We start from the raw sequence: 19,752 nt of genomic DNA, 5'->3' as shown, positions 1-19,752 counted from the left end.
CTGACTGGAAAGATTGGTGCGCAATAGGATCTGGGAACTCTGCGGATACTGCCTAAGTTCCAAGTTGGGAGAAAGTTGTCCTATAACTGTAATTAAAAAATCAACAAAATCAAAGCAAAAAAGCCTTCTTTCTCAGTTGCTGGGGTCAAGAACATCTCTTTGGGTTATCCCCCTCACATGCTTCAAGGCAGGACAGTTTTGATTAGCTAAAAGAAGAAACACACCTACTGGAGCCTGAGGGAGCTAACCTCGCCGCAGTCCTTTCTGTCCTGCGTTGCTCCAGGCAGCCTCAAATTTCTCTCCTGTCTTTTCCACACCTTATCTACCGTTTCCAATTCCCTTTCTCTCCAAAGTAGATAGAGAGTTCAGACCACAATGGGGATCCTGGAATTGACAACATTTTCCCTCCAAGAACTTGTGCAATAATAGACAACCCTTTGGGACAAGCAAACAAAACAGCAGCAATGACTTGGGACTCCCCCGACTGGGGAGCCATCTGTTGGAGTTTTTTCACGCATGGAATGCTTCAATAACGGACGAGTGGGTCCTCAACATAGTTTAGAAGGGGTACAAAATAGAATTGGATGCCTTTCCTCCAGTAGGTTCCTTCCAACGCCCTGCTCTCACTCTTCTACAAAGCACTTAGAGCTCAAAAAGACCATTCAGCATCTGGTAGACAGCAGCAGTGGAACCAGTGCCTCGCTGTCAGGAGGGAAAGGGCATCTTTTCTATTTTGTTCACCGTCCCCAAAAAGGACAGGTCAAGAAGGGCTGTGCTAGACCTGAAGTATTTAAACCGATGGGTCAAGTGAGAAAAATTCTGGATGGAATCACTGTGATCTGTGGCAGAAGTGCTGCACCACCTAGACTTCCTATCATCAATAAACCTGAAGGAGGCATACTTGCACATACTGATTCACTGCAGCAGCCGCCACCTTCTCAGGTTCAAGTATGCCAGAAGGCACTACCAGTATGCCGCCCTTCTGTTTGGACTGTCATCGGTCTGTTTGGACTGTCATCGGCCCCATGGGTTTAGACAAAGGTACTGATACCCCTAATGGCCTACCTCCGCCTTCAGGGAATCTGGATACAGTGGTCCCTCGACTTACGAACTACTCGACATCCGAATTTTTCGACTTACGAACGAAAAAAGTGGCTGCACGCTTACGAATTTTTCGACATCCGAACGGAAAACCGTTGGCGGTTTTAGATGCGTTTTCCTCGACTTACGAATTTTAGATGCGGTTTCCTCGACTTACGAATTTTTCCGAATATTTTTCGCTGAAAACTGCTTCTCCCATTGCGCTTTGCGTATGGGAGGCTTTAAAACCCCTGTGCCATGCTTCCAGACCTCTGTGGTTTTTACGAGGCGTGGAGTGAGGAGGTGTGGAGTGGCGTTGGAGAGAGAGAGAGAGAGAGAGAGAGAGAGAGAGAGAGAGAGAGAGAGAGAGAGATTTGGAGCCAGTTGGAGTTGCTTGGAGAGTGTTGGAGTTTCTTTTTCCTGCAATTCTCTACTGCTGGAAAGGTACTGTAGGTTGATTTTCCTTCTCTTTACTGTGGGGGTTGCGGGGGGGGGGCGTCTTGTGTGTGTGTGTGTGTGGGGGGGTGTTCTTTCCATGCCATGTGTAAAAAAATTTTCTTTGCCTGTGGTCCTTGCACCTTGATGCTAAATTTTTCAGGCTGGCCATGAGGTTGTGTTTAGGTTTTCTGAGCAGGTTTAAGGCTCCTTTTTGCTTTCTGGTCTTTCTGCTGTTTTAAGAGTTCTTTTTGGTTTCTGCTCTTTGCAACTTGATGCTAAATTGCATGTCTGGTTAAACTGAACTTTTTTCCATGCCATGTTAAAGTGCACTTTCTGCTCTTTTGTCTTCAGGATCCTAATGATGTTTTTTTTTAATTCCTAGTGTTTGTGGCGTCATGGCACCAAAGAAGCCAGCAGAGTCCGGGAAGCGCAAGAGGGAGCTGATTCTCTTGGAGGTCAAGCAGGACATCATCCGCCAGCATGAGCAAGGCATGCGAGTGGTGGACCTTGCAAGAGAGTATGGCAGGAGTGCTTCGACCATTGCGACCATCCTCAAGGACAAGGAGAGGATTATGGGTCGTGAGACAGCCAAGGGTGTCACGATCCTTACCAAGAACCGCCCTGCCATCATGGATGAGGTGGAGAAGTTGCTGCTGCTGTGGATCCGCGAGAAGGAGCGTGCAGGGGACACTGTGACTTCGGCAGTCGTGTGTGCCAAGGCCAGGGCCTTGCATGCTGACCTGATCGCCCAGCAGCCAGGAACTTCGCACGAAGAGTTCAAGGCAAGCCACGGGTGGTTTGAGAAATTCAAGATGAGGTCCGGTATCCGCAGTGTCGTCCGGCACGGAGAGGCTGCAAGTTCGGATCTGGCTGCAGCGGAAGAATTCGCCACGGAGTTCTTGGAGACCATGACTGCTGAGGGCTACCTTCCAGAGCAGGTCTTCAATTGTGATGAGACCGGCCTCTTTTGGAAAAGGATGCCAAGGAGGACCTTCATCACACAGGAGGAGACCAAGATGCCTGGCCACAAGCCGATGAAGGACCGCCTCACCCTCCTCTTCTGTGCAAACGCCAGGGGTGATCTGAAGGTAAAGCCTCTGCTGGTTTACCATTCGGAGAACCCCCATGCTTTCAAGAAGCACAAAGTCAACAAGGAGAGGCTGAGCGTCATGTGGCGGTCCAACGCCAAGGCCTGGGTCACACGGGTCCTGTTTGTGGACTGGGTGAACCAGGTGTTTGGTCCAACAGTGAGGAGGTACATCCAGGAGAAGAACCTAACCCTGAAGGCCATCCTCTTGATGGACAATGCGCCTGCACATCCTCCTGGGCTGGAAGAAGACTTGGCGGAGGAATTCAAGTTCATCCGAGTCATCTTCCTGCCACCCAACATCACCCCCCTCATCCAGCCGATGGACCAGCAACTGATTGCCAACTTTAAGAAGTTGTACATGAGGGAGCTGTTCCGGCGTTGCCTGGACATGACGGATGGGTCAGGCATCATTCTGGCTGACTACTGGAAGCACCATTTTGATATCGTGAGCTGCCTGCAGCTCATCAAAACTGCGTGGGACAGTGTCAGCCAGAGGAACCTCAACAGTTGCTGGAAGAACTTGTGGGCAGCCTGCGTTGCCTCCACTGAATCCAGCACACAGGAGCAGGCCGTGGTAGAGGAGATCGTCTCCCTGGGGCAGACCATGGGCCTGGAGGTTTCAACACAGGACGTGGAAGAATTGGTCGAGGGACACAACCTTGAACTTTCCACTGAGGACCTGTTGAGCCTGCAGGAACAGGAGCAGCAAGGGGTGCAGCCAGACACACCTGAGGAGCAGGAGGAAGAGCCAAGGCAGTTGCCTTCGTCGTCTTATAAGAGGGCCTGCGAACTGTGGGGAGAGCTGCAGACCTTTGTGAACGATCTCAGTGAGGATCAGGCTGCAGCCCAGGAAGCTGTGGAGCACTTTGATAATGTGGTCGTTGCCCCATGGCGAGCAATGCTCCGCAAGAGACAGAGGCAGCAGACCATGGACCGGTTTGTGAAGCAGGCAAGGCAGGAGGAAATGTTGGCTGAGGCTGAGGCATGTTGAGTGTGCCTGCCTGCCTTTAAAGTGACCTGAAGTGACCTGCATCAGGTCCCAAAAAAATGATAAAGTGCTGTTGTAAATGTTTATTGTTGAAAAGTAATGTTGCTGTGCAGTTTGCATGCCTTTAAAGTGCACTTGATAAAGAGTTTTGCACAAAAAACTGGGTGTCTGGGTCTTTTTCCTAGGCTCCGGAACAAATTAATCCATTTCCAATGCATTCCTATGGGAAACCGCTTTTTGACTTACGAACTTTTCGACCTACGAATGTGCATTCGGAATGGATTAAGTTCGTAAGTCGAGGGACCACTGTATTTGCATTTCTGGATGATTTGCTGGTCCAATCACATTCAGGAAGGATAGCGGAAAGCGACCCTCAGAGGACACTGTGAACGTTGCAGGAACATAGATTCCTTATAAACTTCATAAAATGTCAAATGGTTCCATCACACGTTTCAACATTTGGGAGTAATGACTGACACCAGGGAAGATCAACTGTTTCTTCCTTAGGACAGATTCCAGACTATCAAGGAAATAATGGTGGCGCTATCTGCTCCAATAGTTCTGTTGCTGACACTTTCAAGGATTCTGGGCCTTAATGGTGGCAACCTAGGAGGTGGTTCCCTGGTCAAGGTTCCACCTGAGAGAGCTGCAATGGTTCCTTCTTCTGTATCAGGCGGCCATTGCCAGGAAGCGATGATTACTTCTGTCCTTATCGCACCTGTTACGTTGGTGGATGCAATGGTGGTTGATACTAAAAAACCTATTGAAGGGTAAGCAATTCTTGGACCTACCCAAAGTGATAGTCACAACAGATGCCAGCACCAGGGGATGGGGTGCACACTGTCAACAGTTTTCAGCACAAGGAAGGTTGTCAGAGCAGGAAAAGAACAACAGCATAAACTGGCTGGAGCTGAGGGCCATTCACTTGTCTCTGCAAGCATTTCAACGACCATTGCAAAATGCCCATGCTCTGATAAAGACGGACAACACGGCCACCAAGGCACATGTGAATCGACAAGGTGGAACAAGATCAAGATCCCTGCATGCAGAAGCAGTCCTGTTGCTGAACTGGACAGACAGTCATCTGATGTCTATATCGGCACACCACGTAAAAGGGGATCTCAATCAGCTGGCAAACTGGCTGAGTCAGGAGGACTTGATGCCAGGTGAATGGTCCCTAAACTGAAAGGTCTTCCTACACTTGACTCAGATATGGGGAATGCCAGTGTTGGACTTGTTTGCAACCCCTTGGATCACACAACTACCCAGGTTCTTTTCATGATTCCCCTGTGGAGAAGTGGAAGACATAGACGCATTATCAGCACAGTGGCCAAAGGGGCTTCTTTCCACCTTTCCACCAATCCCTCTGTCAGCATGGGTGCTGAGAAGGATATTTCTATCAGGGGTGAGGGTAGTTCGGGTGGCACCTTTTTACATACAAAGGTGGCTTATTCATTTCATCAGTCACAGGACATTTTTCTACCTTCCATTTGTCCACATCCCTTGCATCAGATGGAGAAAAAGTGGCATATGTTGGATGTGTGTTGTTGCATTAAGAAATATATAAAGAGGTCTGCGTCTTTCAGAACCACGGATTCACTGTTTGCCTCCTTCCTTCCTGGTACCATGGGGAGAGCAGTTACTTCATTGACCATTGCAAGATTGATTAGGGCCTGCATAGTGTTGGCTTACAAGACACAACATCTCAATTCTCCGAACATTTGTGCCTATTCCACAAGATTGGCAGCAACCTCGGCTGCTTTTTCCACATATGCCCCAGTGCAAGAAATCTGCAAGGTAGCAACGTGGAAGTAACCTTCAACATTTACCAGACATTACAAAATGGACACTTATGCCTCAGCACAAGCAGCCTTCGGAAGAAGAGTGCTGCAGCTGGTGCTTCCCCAGGAATAGACAAGGATGCCCCCTCCCTAGCGGACTCACAACTGTGCCTTTTGGAAGGGCGGTATAAAAGTTTTAATAATAAATAAATAATAAATAAACTGTGGCATGTCCCAAATAGATGTCACTGACCCCAGCAACTGAGAATGGAGCATTGGTTCACTTCATGGTAGTGAAGGCTTCTTCTGGTTGCTGGATGGTCAAGGACATCTTGGCCCACCCAGCTTGATGTCCTTCTCTATTTCTGGGAGATCATCTTATTGAAAGTATGTACTCTGTTTTGCAACTAGAAATGGCCCAAGCCTTCTATATACTATACATCAATACACAATGTGTGGACTTTTTCTATGACTCTAAAAAGTTCAAGGCAATCCTACAGTTTTATATCTTATTACCATATGTTATGATGATTATCTGTGTTGAGTTTCCTGTTAGCATGACAAATTGTTGTGACACCTTTCACAACTTGGCCAAAAGCACTGGGGCAGGGTTAGCCCCTTCAGACTCCAGTAGGCGTGTGTTTCTTCTTTTAGCTAATCAAAACTGTCCTGCCTTGGATCATGTGAGGGGGATAACCCAAAGAGATGTCCAACCGGAAGAAGCCTTCACAGTAAGTGAACCGATGCTCTGTTCTCCATCCAATGCAGTTTGCTTTTGTTACAGAGGAGGGTTTATGTTACAGAGGGAAGGATGTTCACACATCCATATGGTTCTGTTAAAAACACATACACGCTTATGTATATGTGTCTACTGTAGGTATTCTTAATTGGGCTTTGTTTACTACACTATTACAGTATTTGTAATACAAAATAAGCTTTTGTATTAATGGATTTTCTGTTTAATTATTGCTTTTCATATACAGAATAGTAGTCTATATACTGTAAGGGCATCACCTTCTCCCCCAGCAGTCTCTCTGGTACTTGATATTGCTTTGCAGTTTAAAGCATGTTTATTTTCTGCCTGGTGGCAGTTTGGAAGTCGACGAATTTCCCCAAACTACCTGGGATCTCTTCCCATAAAAGGGATAAAGTTATACAACAGTGTCTCAAAGTAGGAGGAGCTACGCACTGCGGTTTGCGATCCATCCTTTGAAAAGGATGGAAATTCATGGTAAGTCTAAGATTATTTTTGTTTTTTTCCTGCCTTTACCAAAATACGTGATTTTTTTTCTCCTCAGGCTTCACTCAGTGTTTTTGGACTGTTTGGTGGACCTCTTTTGGGAGTATTTTCCATGGGTATGTTTTTGCCTTTTGCAAATACTAAGGTAAATACTCATATTGGATCGTACTGCTGCTAACTGGAATTATATTTATTGTGGGGGCTTATCTTATATATCGCTTTAAAAAAATTCTTTCAGAGTATGACTCGAGTCCATTACTTAGTGGTTTCACACACACAAAGGAGTGGTTCAGATGTAACTGTGGTTTAGCATTCTGTGATCAGAGTCAGGAGACTTGGGTTTGCATACTCCCACCTCCCCCTTCTTGTGTACAAAGCAACTCTGTGCCTCCTTCATAACCTGTTTTTAGACAAGCTGTAGGGGCTGTTCTCACGATTAACAAAAATTGGGCTAGGAGAGCCTAGCCCGATTTTTGTTAACCGTAAGAACGACCGGGCTTGGCTGCGAGCCTGGTGGTTCTAGAGCGGGTAACCCGCTCGAGAACCCCTGGTCAAAAACCAGGTTTGAGGAGTGAGTGCTCCGCAAACCTGGTTTTTAGAATTGTGAGTAGCCACGGCGTAGCTTCGCACCACACCTACTCATGAGTAGACCCCCAGCGGGGAGGCGAAAAGCCGCCTCCAGTCTCCGGGGGTCTCCCCAGTATGCCCTGCGCGCTTGCGCAGGGCATACTGGGGCTTGCGGGGGCCATGCGGCCCCTGCTTCCCTGGCCCCCGCCGGCTCCGTCACAGAGCCGGCAATCGTGTGGGCAGCTGATCCGGCCGCCCAGGGCTCCCTCTCCGCTCGTGAGCGGGGAGAGCTTGCTTCGCCCTCTCTCCCTGCTCACTGCCCCAAACTGGGTCTCACGGATCGTGAGACCCAGTTCAAAGTCTGTTATTTTGTCCAAACTTGCAAACTATGGTTTGTACTTGCTCTGCAAACTACAAAACTAGGATCACACCCAGGTTTCCATTCCTGGTTTGCAGGTTTGGACAAAATGGAAAACTCTAGTTTCCTTTAAACTAGGATAGAGGTAGGATATTGCTCCACATGATGGGAGAGGAAGTTTACAAGCCTGAGTCTCCTGAGTTCACCAGTTGCCAAACCATGGTTTAGCATTTTGTTCAAAGTATTTCACAGTCTAGGTTAAGGGATACACTCAGTTTAACCTGAAATAAATGTTGGGGAGAATTTATGTCACCTAAGCTGATAGCTTTGCAGAGACCACAGTCCTTTAACACTTCTACTACTAAAAGGGATCTACAATCAATGTAAGAATTGCTGCAGTTCTTTAGAAAATAAGGGCAACGCTGTCAAAAACCTGAGAAAAATTGGCTTGTGGGTTTAAAGTCTTGGTACCCAGGCAGATAACTAGAAGCTGAATTAGGGATATTATTACTCTCATCCATGATCTCTTTTGAACCATTACCATGGAACAAAAAGTTTTAACCTTTTTGAAACTGTTAGAAAAAAGATGACCTGGAGCCACTACAGAGAAAAGTAACTATATTGTCTGCTGCCTAGAGCCGAGGCCATCTCTGAGTGAGTTACCCTTCCCACGTGCTTCCAGGCAGGACTAATAGAAACTGTTGAAATGCCTTAAGAGCCCGAGCAGGATAACCCCACCCAGTTCTTTTAGTCCTGCTTCGCTCCTAGGCAGTTGTACTTTCTCTAGCTCTTAAAAATATCTCTTTCTCATCTATATTGTCTGTTTACTACTATATTTACCTCCCGCTGCCCTAATTACCTTGTGTATCTTAACATTGTGTATCTTTAAAAAGAAAAACAGCTGCCCCACCCCCTGTTCTTTCCTCCTGTTTTCTTCCTTTGGTCTATGGAGAGGACCCAGGCTATTAGGAATATTTTACTGCCCAAAGGCAGAAATACAGCGGCCTTTCCACCCTTGACTCAGCTGTTAGGCTCTCCTCCTCCGTCCACGCTGCCATTAATAGCCACGCCAATGTGCACTTTAACTTATATGGAGGCTGATTTTGCCGAGGGAGATCTGCTGGCTAGACTAACCAGGAGCTCGGCAAGAGTGCAAAAAGGGCCCGTGCCGGATAGCATGGGCCAGGCTTCGGCCTCGCTCCCAAGCACGTCGGGGTTGCCGTGCGCCATTTCTAACGCTGGCAGCAACGGACCAAGGACTTTTGGTGGCAAGGTCGGGAGGCACCGTGTCTGCAAATCGCTCCTCTCCGATCTCCAGAGATACCACTGCAGGCCACCAGAGGGCATCTGGAGTCTTGCAATGCATCCAGAGGGACTTTTCAACGTTGGTGAGATCCCTCCTTGGAGGGCATAATCAGAGCGTAGCCCCCGTGGGTCCCTTTTCAACTGCCATGGCCCCTATTTCCCCCCAAGAAATGCCATTGGCCTGGCAAGACTAGTTCAAAAATACCCTAGCCCTGTCGCTACAGGGGATGGTCCAAAAACCTAAAAGAGGAAAGAAAAGGGACAGAGAGGCTTTTTCTGATTCCTCTGATACTGATACTGAGACCAGGGTGCATGGCAAAGCCAAAAAGAAAAGAAAGCATACAAAAAAGCCACCACTGTCAAAATCACACTCTGCTACTGGGGATATTATTGTAAACTAGTGTTTTTAAGCCCGTTGGATAACGGGCGCTAGTGGAGCTGTGCGCTCCGGACCCCCGCCGCCATTCCCCCTCCCGCCACCCACCGCCGCCCGCGGCTCCGGCCGGGCCCACCGCCGCATCCAGTTTCCCCCGCCGCCTCGTCTGGCGGCCATGTTGGGCGGCCAGAAGCGGCCGCCCCGAAGAAGCTGGGTAAGCGGCAGCGCGGCCAGGCCTCAGCCATGGCTCCGCCGCGCCTCGGCCAGTGTCCCCCGCTGCCGCTTACCCGGCTTCTTCGGGGCGGCTGCTTCTGGCCGCCCAAGATGGCCGCCGGGTGCTGGCGGTCCTGTCCCCCTGGCTCTGTTCTGGGCATGCGCGAAGCGCATGCCCAGAACAGGCCAGGGAGGCACGAACGCACACTTGGTGTCCATCCACGGACGGACACCAAGCGTTTTATTAGAGAGGATGAGAGGGAAATTCACTTATCTGAGTATTCTGGAGCAGAGTCTCCCAACCCCACTCCCAGTGTTCCTATACCTATCACTACCACTAGAGAGAACCAACCTATATCTGTAACTATTGCTACAAATCAACCTATAACTGTCACTGCTTCTCCACTTCTGGGGAATAAGGGATTTACACCTATACCTAATGATACTAAATTAAATACAAATCCAACTCCTGTTAACCCTTTAGAGGACCCTATCAGGGAACCCCTTTTGGATACTTTGGATAAGGAAGAGGGGGAGTGGTCAGATGATCAGGAGACCCTGCTTCCACCATATCTTAGTGCTTATTTCCTCATGAGGACTTTACTTCCTTGGTCTGCAGAGCTATTCACGCGTTGGAGCTTACTCCTACAGTACCAGTAGGAACAACACCTCCCACTCAGGGAGGTCTGGTATTCCCCAACAAAAAGGGAAAGAACTTGACCTACCTCTACCTGAACTATTTGCTGACACAGTCAAAGGGGAATGGTTATTAACATCAAATAATAGGAAGTCTATTGCAGTAGCCAAGAAATACTACTCATTCCAGCAAGAAGCTGCTACTATGTTCAAAGTACCTCCGACTGATGCCCCAATGGTGGCCCTACTCAGTGGTTCATTGCTACCCAAGGATGGGGAATCAGCACTTAAGGGCCCAAATGATAAATGTATAGAAGCTTCATTTTGAAAAGCAAATGAGGCATCCTCTTTATCCATCAGGGCTTCGGCCACGGCTTCCACGCCGTCTCACGCCTTGCTGGTATGGCTGGATGATTTAATTGAAAACCCTCCACATGATGTCTACTCTCTTAGACATCAATTAATTAAAATCCAGAAGGCCCAGGCATTCGTTTCAGATGCCACATTAGATGCTATACGATTCTCCTCACATGCTTCTACTGTTACTGTAGTAGGGAGATGTAATCTTTGGCTAAAGCACGGGCCAGTTGACACAGCGTCTAGGGCTAATTTAGCTGCAGTACCTTTTGATGGGGTAAAGCTATTTGGGGACGAGGCCCTCAGGGATGTCTTAGCTGAGTCTAAAGAAAAACGTAAGACTATGCCTTTACCTAATCCTCCATGTTGCCAGGACTGCCTGGTGCCTAGAAGACAGTTCCGGTATCATTTCCAGCCCTTTTGTTCATTCCAGCCCTCCTTCTGTGGGAGGGACAGAGACTTCAGGTCTCAGCTCCCCCAGTGGAACAGACAAGGGGGGGGCGAGAACCTACAATCAGAACCACCAGAACTTTACCAACCAGCCCCGAGCTCAGAAACAGCAATGATTTACCTCTGGTGGGCCTGCGGGGGGGATGCCTATCAACCTTCTCACGGTTTTGGGAAGTCACTACCACAGATCAGTGGGTGTTAAAACAATCAAGATAGGCTACAAAATAGATCTGACCTCACTTCAACCCAGCAGGTTCTTACCCATGCCTCTATCCCGCTGGCCCCTAAAGCACTGTCTACTAGGTGCAATCCAGCATTTGCTTCATATTGGGGCAATAGAGTTTGTTCCATCAACTCAACAAGGAAGGGGAATTTACTCAATAATTTTTACAGTTCCCAAAAAAGACAAGTCCCTCAGGGATTTAAAATATCCGAACTGCCGGCTACCAAAGGGCAGATTTCGTATGTAATCCTTGCATTCTATAACAGAGGCCCTCCAACACCCGGACCTACTAACATCAATAGACTTAAAAGAGGCATATCTACATGTGCCAATACATCCAGAAAGTCATCACCTACTAAGGGTCAAATATAGCGGAACTCACTATCAATACAAGGCCCTACTCTTCGGGCTCTCATCCACCCCAAGGGTGTTTACAGAGGTGCTGGCACCTATAATAGCACACCTGAGGTTACAGAGAATCACCATCTTTGCTTACTTAGACAATCTCCTCCGGAAGTCATCATCAATTCTAACAGCTACAAGGGACCTACATACAACATTACAAACCCTAAAACATGACGGGTTTCTTATAAACAGAGACAAAAGCCACTTAGAACCATCTTATAAATTATTACACCTAGATGTCCAGATAGATATTCAAAGAGACAGAGTATACCTGCCGAGGGAACGGATGCAAGCCCTACAGCAGGAGGTGGCGTCGGTCTTATTTATTTACTTATTACATTTATATCCCGCTTTTCCTCCAAGGAGCCCAGAGCGGTGTACTACATACTTGAGTTTCTTCTCACAACAACCCTGTGAAGTAGGTTAGGCTGAGAGAGAAGTGACTGGCCCAGAGTCACCCAGCTAGTATCATGGCTAAATGGGGATTTGAACTCAGGTCTGCATGGTCCTAGTCCAGCACTCTAACCAGTACACCATGCTGGCTTATCAATGGGACAGGCAAGGCTATTGGCCTTAGCTCGCCTTCTAGGTTTGATGATGGCATCTCCAGAATCCGTGCCATGGGCTAGAATAGGGTGTACCATGGGGCAGAATGAAAGGGACCTTTAGTGGTTTCTACTCCCTTTTCACGTACAGATTGCCACAAAAGTCAACCTTTTACTGGACGTCTCACCACAAGTTGTACAATCACTACAGTAGTGGATAGCAGACCCCCACCTACAGAGGGGGAAACAATTTCTTGACCCACTCCGGATCTTGATTACAACAGATGCCAGCAAGACGGGTTGGGAGGTGCACTGCCAGCACAGATCAGCACAAGGGCGGTGGTCCAGGTTGACAGCATTGCACAGTATCAACTGGTTAGAGCTCAGGGCAATTCATCTGGCCTTAATCTCTTTTCAGAACTTGATATTCCAACAGCAAGTGTTGATCAGGACCAACAACATAACCACAAAGGTGCATATAAATAGGCAAGGCGGAACCATTTCGAGATCACGAAGGCAGCATTGATTATGACATGGGCAGAGAACAACCTGGTCTCAGTCATTGCTCACCATGTCCAGGGAGACCTCAATTCAATTGCAGACTGACTGAGAAGGGGATAAATATTACCAGGGGAATGGGCTCTCAACCCCTGAGTATTCTGGAAAATCACAGAACGCTTCGGGAGACCCCAGGTCGACCTATTTGCTTCAGCTCTCAATGTTCAACTACCCTGGTTCTTGACCCGGTTTCCTTGTCCAAGAGCAGAGGAAGGACACTCTATCGATGGACTGGCCATCGGGTCTCCTGTATGCGTTTCCTCCAACGCCACTACTCACGAGCTTTCTCCACAGAGTTCAAATGCTCAGGGCCCAGGTAATTTTGGTGGCCCCATACTGGCCAAGGAGACCATGGTTCATGGAACTGTTTCATATGGCCACAGAAGAACCATGATGTCTCTCCTTAGGTGGATGAAAAAGAACTGAGGAGAGGGGTGAGGGCCAGGTGACTAAGGTGTATGGGGGTGGAGCCTAGCTACATATACTAAGCAGAAAGATAGAAAGAAAGATAAGCTTGTGAGGGTTCCGGATGCTTCTTGTGCTGTGTGGAAGCCCATCTGTGTGACTGGACAGATGATCACAAGAAGAACTCCAGTTACAGGTAAGCAACCTGCAGTTTCTACCAGTATCTGCAGACCTACTACATCAGGGACCAGTAGAACATCATGATCCAGGCTGGTTACAGCTAGCCGCCTGGAGCTTATGAATCCCTCCATCTGCGTTCACCTGAGCATATTCTGGCACATTCTACAAGGGCGGCTGCCACATCTGCTGCTTTCTCTACCAATGCTCCGATTCAGGAAATATGCAAGGCAGCTACTTGGAAGGTTTCGTCTACCTTCACAAAATATTATAAAATCAATCCCTATGCTTCCATTCAAGCAGCATGCAATCGCAGGGTGCTGCAACAGGTTCTTCCTCCAGAGTAGGCTAAGATGCTCCCTGCCAGAGAGTGTTTTTGGCCAGAGCTGTGGTACGTCTCACTCAGAGGTAGCCTCGGCTCTAGGCAGCAGAGAAAGGAGCATTGGTTAACTTACTGTGAAGGCTTCTTCTTGCTGCTGGAGCTGAGAACATCTTGGCCCTCCCAGGTGATGTCCTGGCCTACTTTATGGGAATCCTAAGCATAATGGAACTCACACAGCCTTGTATACTGTTACTGTTTACTTAATTGCTATCATTATTTTCATGTTATCTTTATTGTCAAAGGTGTTTCTTTTTTCTCAACTGCTGTTATGCACTGTTGTGCTAATAGCTTGTTTGGCTTAAATGAACTAGGCGGGGTTATCCTGCCCGGGCTCTTAAGGCATTTTAACAGTTTCTATTAATCCTGCCTGGGAGCACGTGGGAAGGACAACCCACTCAGAGATGTCCTCGGCTCCGGCAGCAAGAAGAAGCCTTCACGCTAAGTGAATCAATGCTCCTTTTTTATTAATACACTGGAAACCCTAAGTATACTGTTGTGCCCATCAGTATATTAATTTCAATATTAATGTATAGGAACTTCATGAATAAGCCAAGGTGATGTCTCATATATTCTTGAGAAGAGTTGTCTGGGAAGAAATGTCAGGAGCAAACCAAACTTTTGGTGAAATACAGTAAGGTCATTCACACAACCTGACTAAGGTCATTCACACAACCTGTGGAAGGCTAGCGGGGAGGCAGGAGATGTTCTACCTTGCCCCACACGACTCTTGCTGCTCTAAAGAGACACTGACTGTGTAAATTCACAGTCAGGTAATAACAAAGAGGTCAAATTTCTAGATACGCTGAATTGACTGTGCCCTAGAACAGGTGGTCATGGAACCAAGCAGAGAAAAGGTGATCTTGGACTTAATCCTGAGTGGCACCCAGGACCTGGTGTGTGATGTCAGTGTCATGGACCCTTTATGGAACAGTGACCATAGTGCAGCATACATGTGTGGAGATAATCGCCAAGGAAGTCTAACATAGACACTTTGAATTTCAGAAGAGGAAACTTCTCTAAAATGAGGGATTTGAGGAAAAGGAAACTGAAAGGGAAAATCAGGAGAGTCACTTCACTTCAGAATGCACGGAGTTTACTTAAAACCACAATACTAGAAGCCCAGTTAGAATGTATACCCAAAAGGAGGAAAGGTACCACCAAGACTGAGAGAATGCCAGCATGGCTAACAGGTAAAGTGAAGAAAGCTAAGAAGACTTCCTTCCGAAATTGGAAGGCCTGCCCAAATGAAGAGAACAGAAAAGAACACAAACTCTGGCAAAAGAAATGCAAGGTGACAATAAGGGAGGCGAAAAGAGAGTTTGAGAAACATTTAGCTAAAAGTATCAAGGGGAATAACAAAAACTTCTTTAAATACATCAGAAGCAGGAAACCTGCCAGGGAGGCAGTTGGACCATTAGACAATGGGGGAGTGAAAGGGATTATTAAGGAGGTTATGGAGGTTGCAGAGAAGCTAAATGAATTCTTTGCATCTGTCTTCACAGTAGAGGATACTGAGCATATACCTGTTCCTGAACCAGGCTTTTCAGGGATGGAACTGAGTCAGATTGATGTGACAAGAGATGATGTTCTAAACTGTTTGGAGAAATTAAAAACTAGCCAATTGCTAGGGCCAGATGGCATCCATCCAAGAGTCCTTAAATAACTCAAAAGTGAAATGCCAACCTCCTTGCAAAAATATATAATTTATCCCTACAATCAGGTTCTATACCAGTGGACTGGAAAGTAGCCAATGTAACACCGATTTTCAAAAAGGGATCTAGGGGCGATCCAGGAATTACAGGTTGGTTAGCTTAATGTTTGTTCCAGGCAAATTGATGGAAAGCAATTTCAAGGATAAAATTGTTAAGCACATAGAAGAATGGGCCCTGCTGGGGGAGAACCAGCATGGCTTATGTCGTCATGCCTTGGAATGCCAGAGAGCACCTATCGGAGCTACAAATTCCTCCCTGGGCCTCCTGCGCCAGCGCAGAAGACCCAGTTGTGACTGACCATGGATCCCCAGACAAATCACCTGTTACAGTTGAGCAAACTGTTTTTCTTGCTGTCCTAGATCAAACCTGCTCACTTTGTAACTTACAAACAGCCTTCCTCATGCTGAGATCAATGCATATGTAGACAAAGATCTTTTTGTATGTGCCATTTTTTGGCTTGTGCATGTGGGCCTTAATTGTAATGAATGGTGAACCACTGCCAGTGTCTGGATGGACTCCCTCAGCTTCAACAGACCACTGGACTGAGACAAATGAATTTATAAAATGAGCAAACTAACGATGGTGGTAAGATTCTTTCAAAGGTGAACACTTGGACCTTAAGTTGTTAAAATGATTTGTCTCTCTGGTTATTTATATGCTTACAGCGTATGTACCTTTTTGTTTATCAGGGTGCATTTTCAGGTTTTGTTTGTGGAATCATTGTTTCATCATGGGTTGGAATTGGTTCTCTGATATATCCTCCATCTGCTCACAGAACTAAGCCATTACACCTTTCAACAGCAGACTGTCATCAATCCAATTGGACTGTGGTCACTACTACTGCAAAACCTCCAACTCCCCCAAGGTATGCACAACAAATGAATCATATGTTAGGTACTGAATGTGGGTCTAGATTAGTTCTAAGAATTAGCAGTTTTGTATTTACGTGAGTAATGTGCCATCAACAGCCTTGTTTTAATTTTATTTCATTGTAGATACTTAGGCCCTGCCTTTCTATCTTTTGATGCCCGAGGAAGTTTACACAAAATCATTAAAAAAGCAATTAATAAAATAGAATTAAAACACACCAGTAAATGCAGCAAGCAATACAGTGAGGTTGTTCCCATGAGCAGCCAACCCAGGCTAGGGCTAGGCTGCTCATGTGGAGCGCCGGGATCCACATGGATCCTGGCGCTCCAACCCAGCCGAACCCTGCTGCTAAGCACGGCTCTAAGCCTATGGAGGGACTCTTTCCCCAGCCCTTGACTGTCATATGTCAGCAATAAAATACTGCAAATAGGTCTATCTCCTTCTGAAATTCTACTTATGGGAATTGAGAAGGCAAAGGATATACTTTTACAACATCTCCATGACACTGGGCATCAGAATCTTGTTTCTTGGGGAAACAGAACCTGTTCTCCTTTATTCTTTGGGATCATGTGCCCTTCGGGGAATAGTGGTGCTAGTTATATAGCTTCCCTACACTTTTTAAAGTTTAGGTTAGCATTTACTAGGGCCTGTATGAATGTGCTGCCTTCAGCCCCTTTGGAGAAAAGATTTGATAAGAGATTGCCAGACTCTGGCTTATGCCCTTGTGGTGTAGGCCTCCCTGAAACGGTTTTGCATGTGTTGTTATATTGCTCTCTTTACTGTGATACCAGGAAAGAATTTATATTCCCTTTATTAGAGCAATCTCCAGGAACAGCTGACCTCTTCTATTTTAACTTCTGTCTTGAGGACCAAAATAATGAGGTCACTAAAGTGGTGGCAAAATTCTTTTATGTTGCTATCAGATTAAGATCTTGTTTAAGGTCTAATTCATAGGAGCTTACTGTTTTATTCTGTTTTATTATGTTTACTATGTATAATATTTTGTTTTAATACTTTTATGTCTTTTTATGGCCTATGGCTGTAATAAAATTGATTGATTGGTTGATTGATTGATTGATTGCATGGCTCTAAGCCGAGGTTAAGAGAGCAAGTGCTCCATAAACCCGGCTACTGGGCCCGTGTGTCTCCTCGGCTCCACGGAGCCATGGAGAGACAGAGGGGGCACCTAGAGCGCCCATCTGATAGGGGAATCTCCTAAGGCTTTGCATTCAGCATGCGGTAACTTGTGGGATATCTGGGGGCTGGGGAAATGAGTACTGGCCTCTGTTGCTCCACGCTGCTCCCTGCAGCACTGGTTGTGTGCGTGTGCAGTAGGTGTGCAGTTTGTGCACCGAAAGGATGAAGAGGAATCATGTGCTGGAAGAACCCTGCCTTCTGCCCCGCCACCCGCCCTCCCTGCTGTCTGCGCAAATGTGCTCAGTATGTAATAACACAGCTACAGTGTAAAAAATAAAATGGGACACAGGCTAAAGAGATTTAAAAGCCTGGGGAAATTAAAAAGGCCTTCATCTGGTGCTGGATGAAGCTGGGCTCACCTGCAGGCAGCAGGTGAGCCCTTTTAGGGAGGGGATTCTGCATGTGGAGCTCCATGACTGAAAAGCTCTTTTTCCTGGTCACTGTCTGCCTCACCTTTGAAGACAGGGCACTTAGAGAAGGGCCTTTGATGATTTTAGCACGTGGCGGTGGACAGTCCTTCAAGTATGTTGGACCCAAGCTGTTCAAAAGAACCAATAAAACTGCTCCATGATTGATGAGTTATGCTCCTTCAGGCTGGTCCCAATTAGTAATCTTGCAGCTGCATTTTGGACTAACAATCTTCAAAAGCATCCCCATGGATAACACATCAAAATAGTCTAATCTGGAGGTTATCAGAGTTTGGTACCTGTGGCCAAGTGAGCTCTGCCCAAAGAGAGGGTGCAGCTGGCACACCAGCCAAAGTTGGGGGCATGTGGCAGGTATGCTGCCAAGCAGTCCTCTATCCATTTTAAATTTAGCTTCCATCTTTGTCCCCGCAGACTGCAGTGTAAAGGGAAGCTTGTGCTAGGATATTATGTTTTGGAGCCTGGGAAGTAGATGTTCATATCCAGCACTCCTGCATTTTAAAGGAAGCTAAGTTACCTGTAAGCAATGGTCCTGGGACAATAGCAGGGTTTCATTGGAGCAGCTGATCATAATGTAATGCATTCAGAACAGTGAATCTTTGGCAAAACAATACATGATAAGCCCACATCTGGAAGCATCTAGTCTCAGTGACTCAATCTCAAGAAGCATGGAAGTCCCAGGGCAGCTGTGCTGAGCAATCTACAAGCAAGCCCATTTCTGAGATCACTTTATTTTAGTGATTCGGCTTAGGAATTTCAAGTCAGGATGGAGCATGGTGGAGCATTAGTCTCCACCTAAGGTTCTAAGGAAGCTTGTGCACCTCATATGCCACAAACTTAGGAAGCGGGGCTTTGAGCATAAGGCAGGCATTGATGTGGAAGGCTTGAGGAGCAGTGCTGAACAGAGCATCTCCTAGCATTTCTAGAGAATAACATCCTTGATTCCAGGTGCTCTGGGTCAGTTAGTGTTATACGTATTCCTCCCTTGTATACATACACCATTTTGAAAGGTCTACCACTTTTAAACTGCTGTCCATGTTTTTTCCCGTTGCAGACCAAGTACTATCCCCTACAGTCCATGAAAGGTTTTAAAAATGACTGCCTTACATGCCACAAAATGGAATGCAGGAGGCCTGAGCACTTCTAATCACCGCTGATGGGGCTGTGCTGTAGGGCAGCCGCGCACCATTGTAAGGGCTCTGCGCACACAGTTCTGTGATGCAACACCAATTATTTTCAATGGGTGTTGCATCACAAACTGCATGCAAGTTCAAAAGTCCCACTTTAATACTTCTGTTGATCTCAGGTGGGGGATTAATGAATAATTACCCCAAGCAGAGCATCTCTGTGACTTACCTAATAACCATTTTTATTACTGTGGAGGTAGGGAAAGTCTGCAAATGTTCATAACAACCTCAAAAAAAAAGTTTATTCAGAGGATCAGCCACTTTAACGCTTCTGTTGATCCCAGTCGGGATTAATTATCCCACGAAGAGCATCTCTGTGACTTATTTTATATGTTTTTATTACAGTGGAGGTGGGGAAAGGCTTCATAGAGAGACTGATTTTCTCCCATTTCTTTCTTTTCTTTAAAACTTTAGGTTATAGTATGTTTTTAACTGGTTTGTGGATATCTGGGCAAAATCTAGGAAGAAATAACAACCATTTCCTCCCTTCCTTTCAGACCTTATTTTGAAGATCATTGGTACTCCCTCTCATATCTATATTTCAGCACCTTAGGAACTTTGGTCACGTTTATTGTGGGAACTCTTGTGAGCCTGTCAACAGGTAATGTTTTCTAGTTTTAACTTTTAAGGTAGAAATTCATTTCTTGAATTCATTCCAATGTGGATTTCTACTCTATATGCTTAATATAGCAACACGTATGCTGTAGATAAGCAGTGTGAAAGGGTCTCAATAATTCAGAAGGATGATTCTTAAGTTCTTCTATAATCTTTTGCTTTAAATATAAGC

The 19,752-nt window shown here is 46.4% G+C and overlaps 1 protein-coding gene and 1 long non-coding RNA gene across 8 annotated transcripts in view; one reads left to right on the top strand and one right to left on the bottom strand.

Annotated features, from left to right (window-relative positions):
* LOC128326404 (sodium-coupled monocarboxylate transporter 1-like) overlaps nt 1-19,752 on the top strand; it is a 92,309-nt gene that overhangs the window by 56,562 nt on the left and 15,995 nt on the right. For 5 of the 7 annotated variants that reach the window (XR_008308032.1, XM_053253153.1, XM_053253152.1 and 2 more), the window contains 3 exons: nt 6,676-6,762; nt 15,976-16,151; nt 19,463-19,566. Coding sequence is in view for 4 of the 7 variants with exons in the window: in XM_053253153.1 (XP_053109128.1) it covers nt 6,676-6,762; nt 15,976-16,151; nt 19,463-19,566 (367 nt within the window). In the remaining 3 variants the exon portion in view is untranslated. Of the gene's footprint in view, nt 1-6,675; nt 6,763-14,576; nt 14,765-15,975; nt 16,152-19,462; nt 19,567-19,752 lie in introns of those variants that run through there. The other 2 variants (XR_008308034.1, XR_008308033.1) reach the window with 2 other exon arrangements.
* Nucleotides 1-19,752, bottom strand: part of LOC128326405 (uncharacterized) — a 60,796-nt gene that overhangs the window by 39,334 nt on the left and 1,710 nt on the right. The window lies entirely within an intron of this gene.

This window comes from Hemicordylus capensis, chromosome 5 (genome assembly GCF_027244095.1).
Source record: "Hemicordylus capensis ecotype Gifberg chromosome 5, rHemCap1.1.pri, whole genome shotgun sequence".
Taxonomy (NCBI): domain Eukaryota; kingdom Metazoa; phylum Chordata; class Lepidosauria; order Squamata; family Cordylidae; genus Hemicordylus; species Hemicordylus capensis.
The sequence above is the reverse complement of the archived record's forward strand: the minus strand, read 5'-3'. Positions and strand labels throughout refer to the sequence as shown.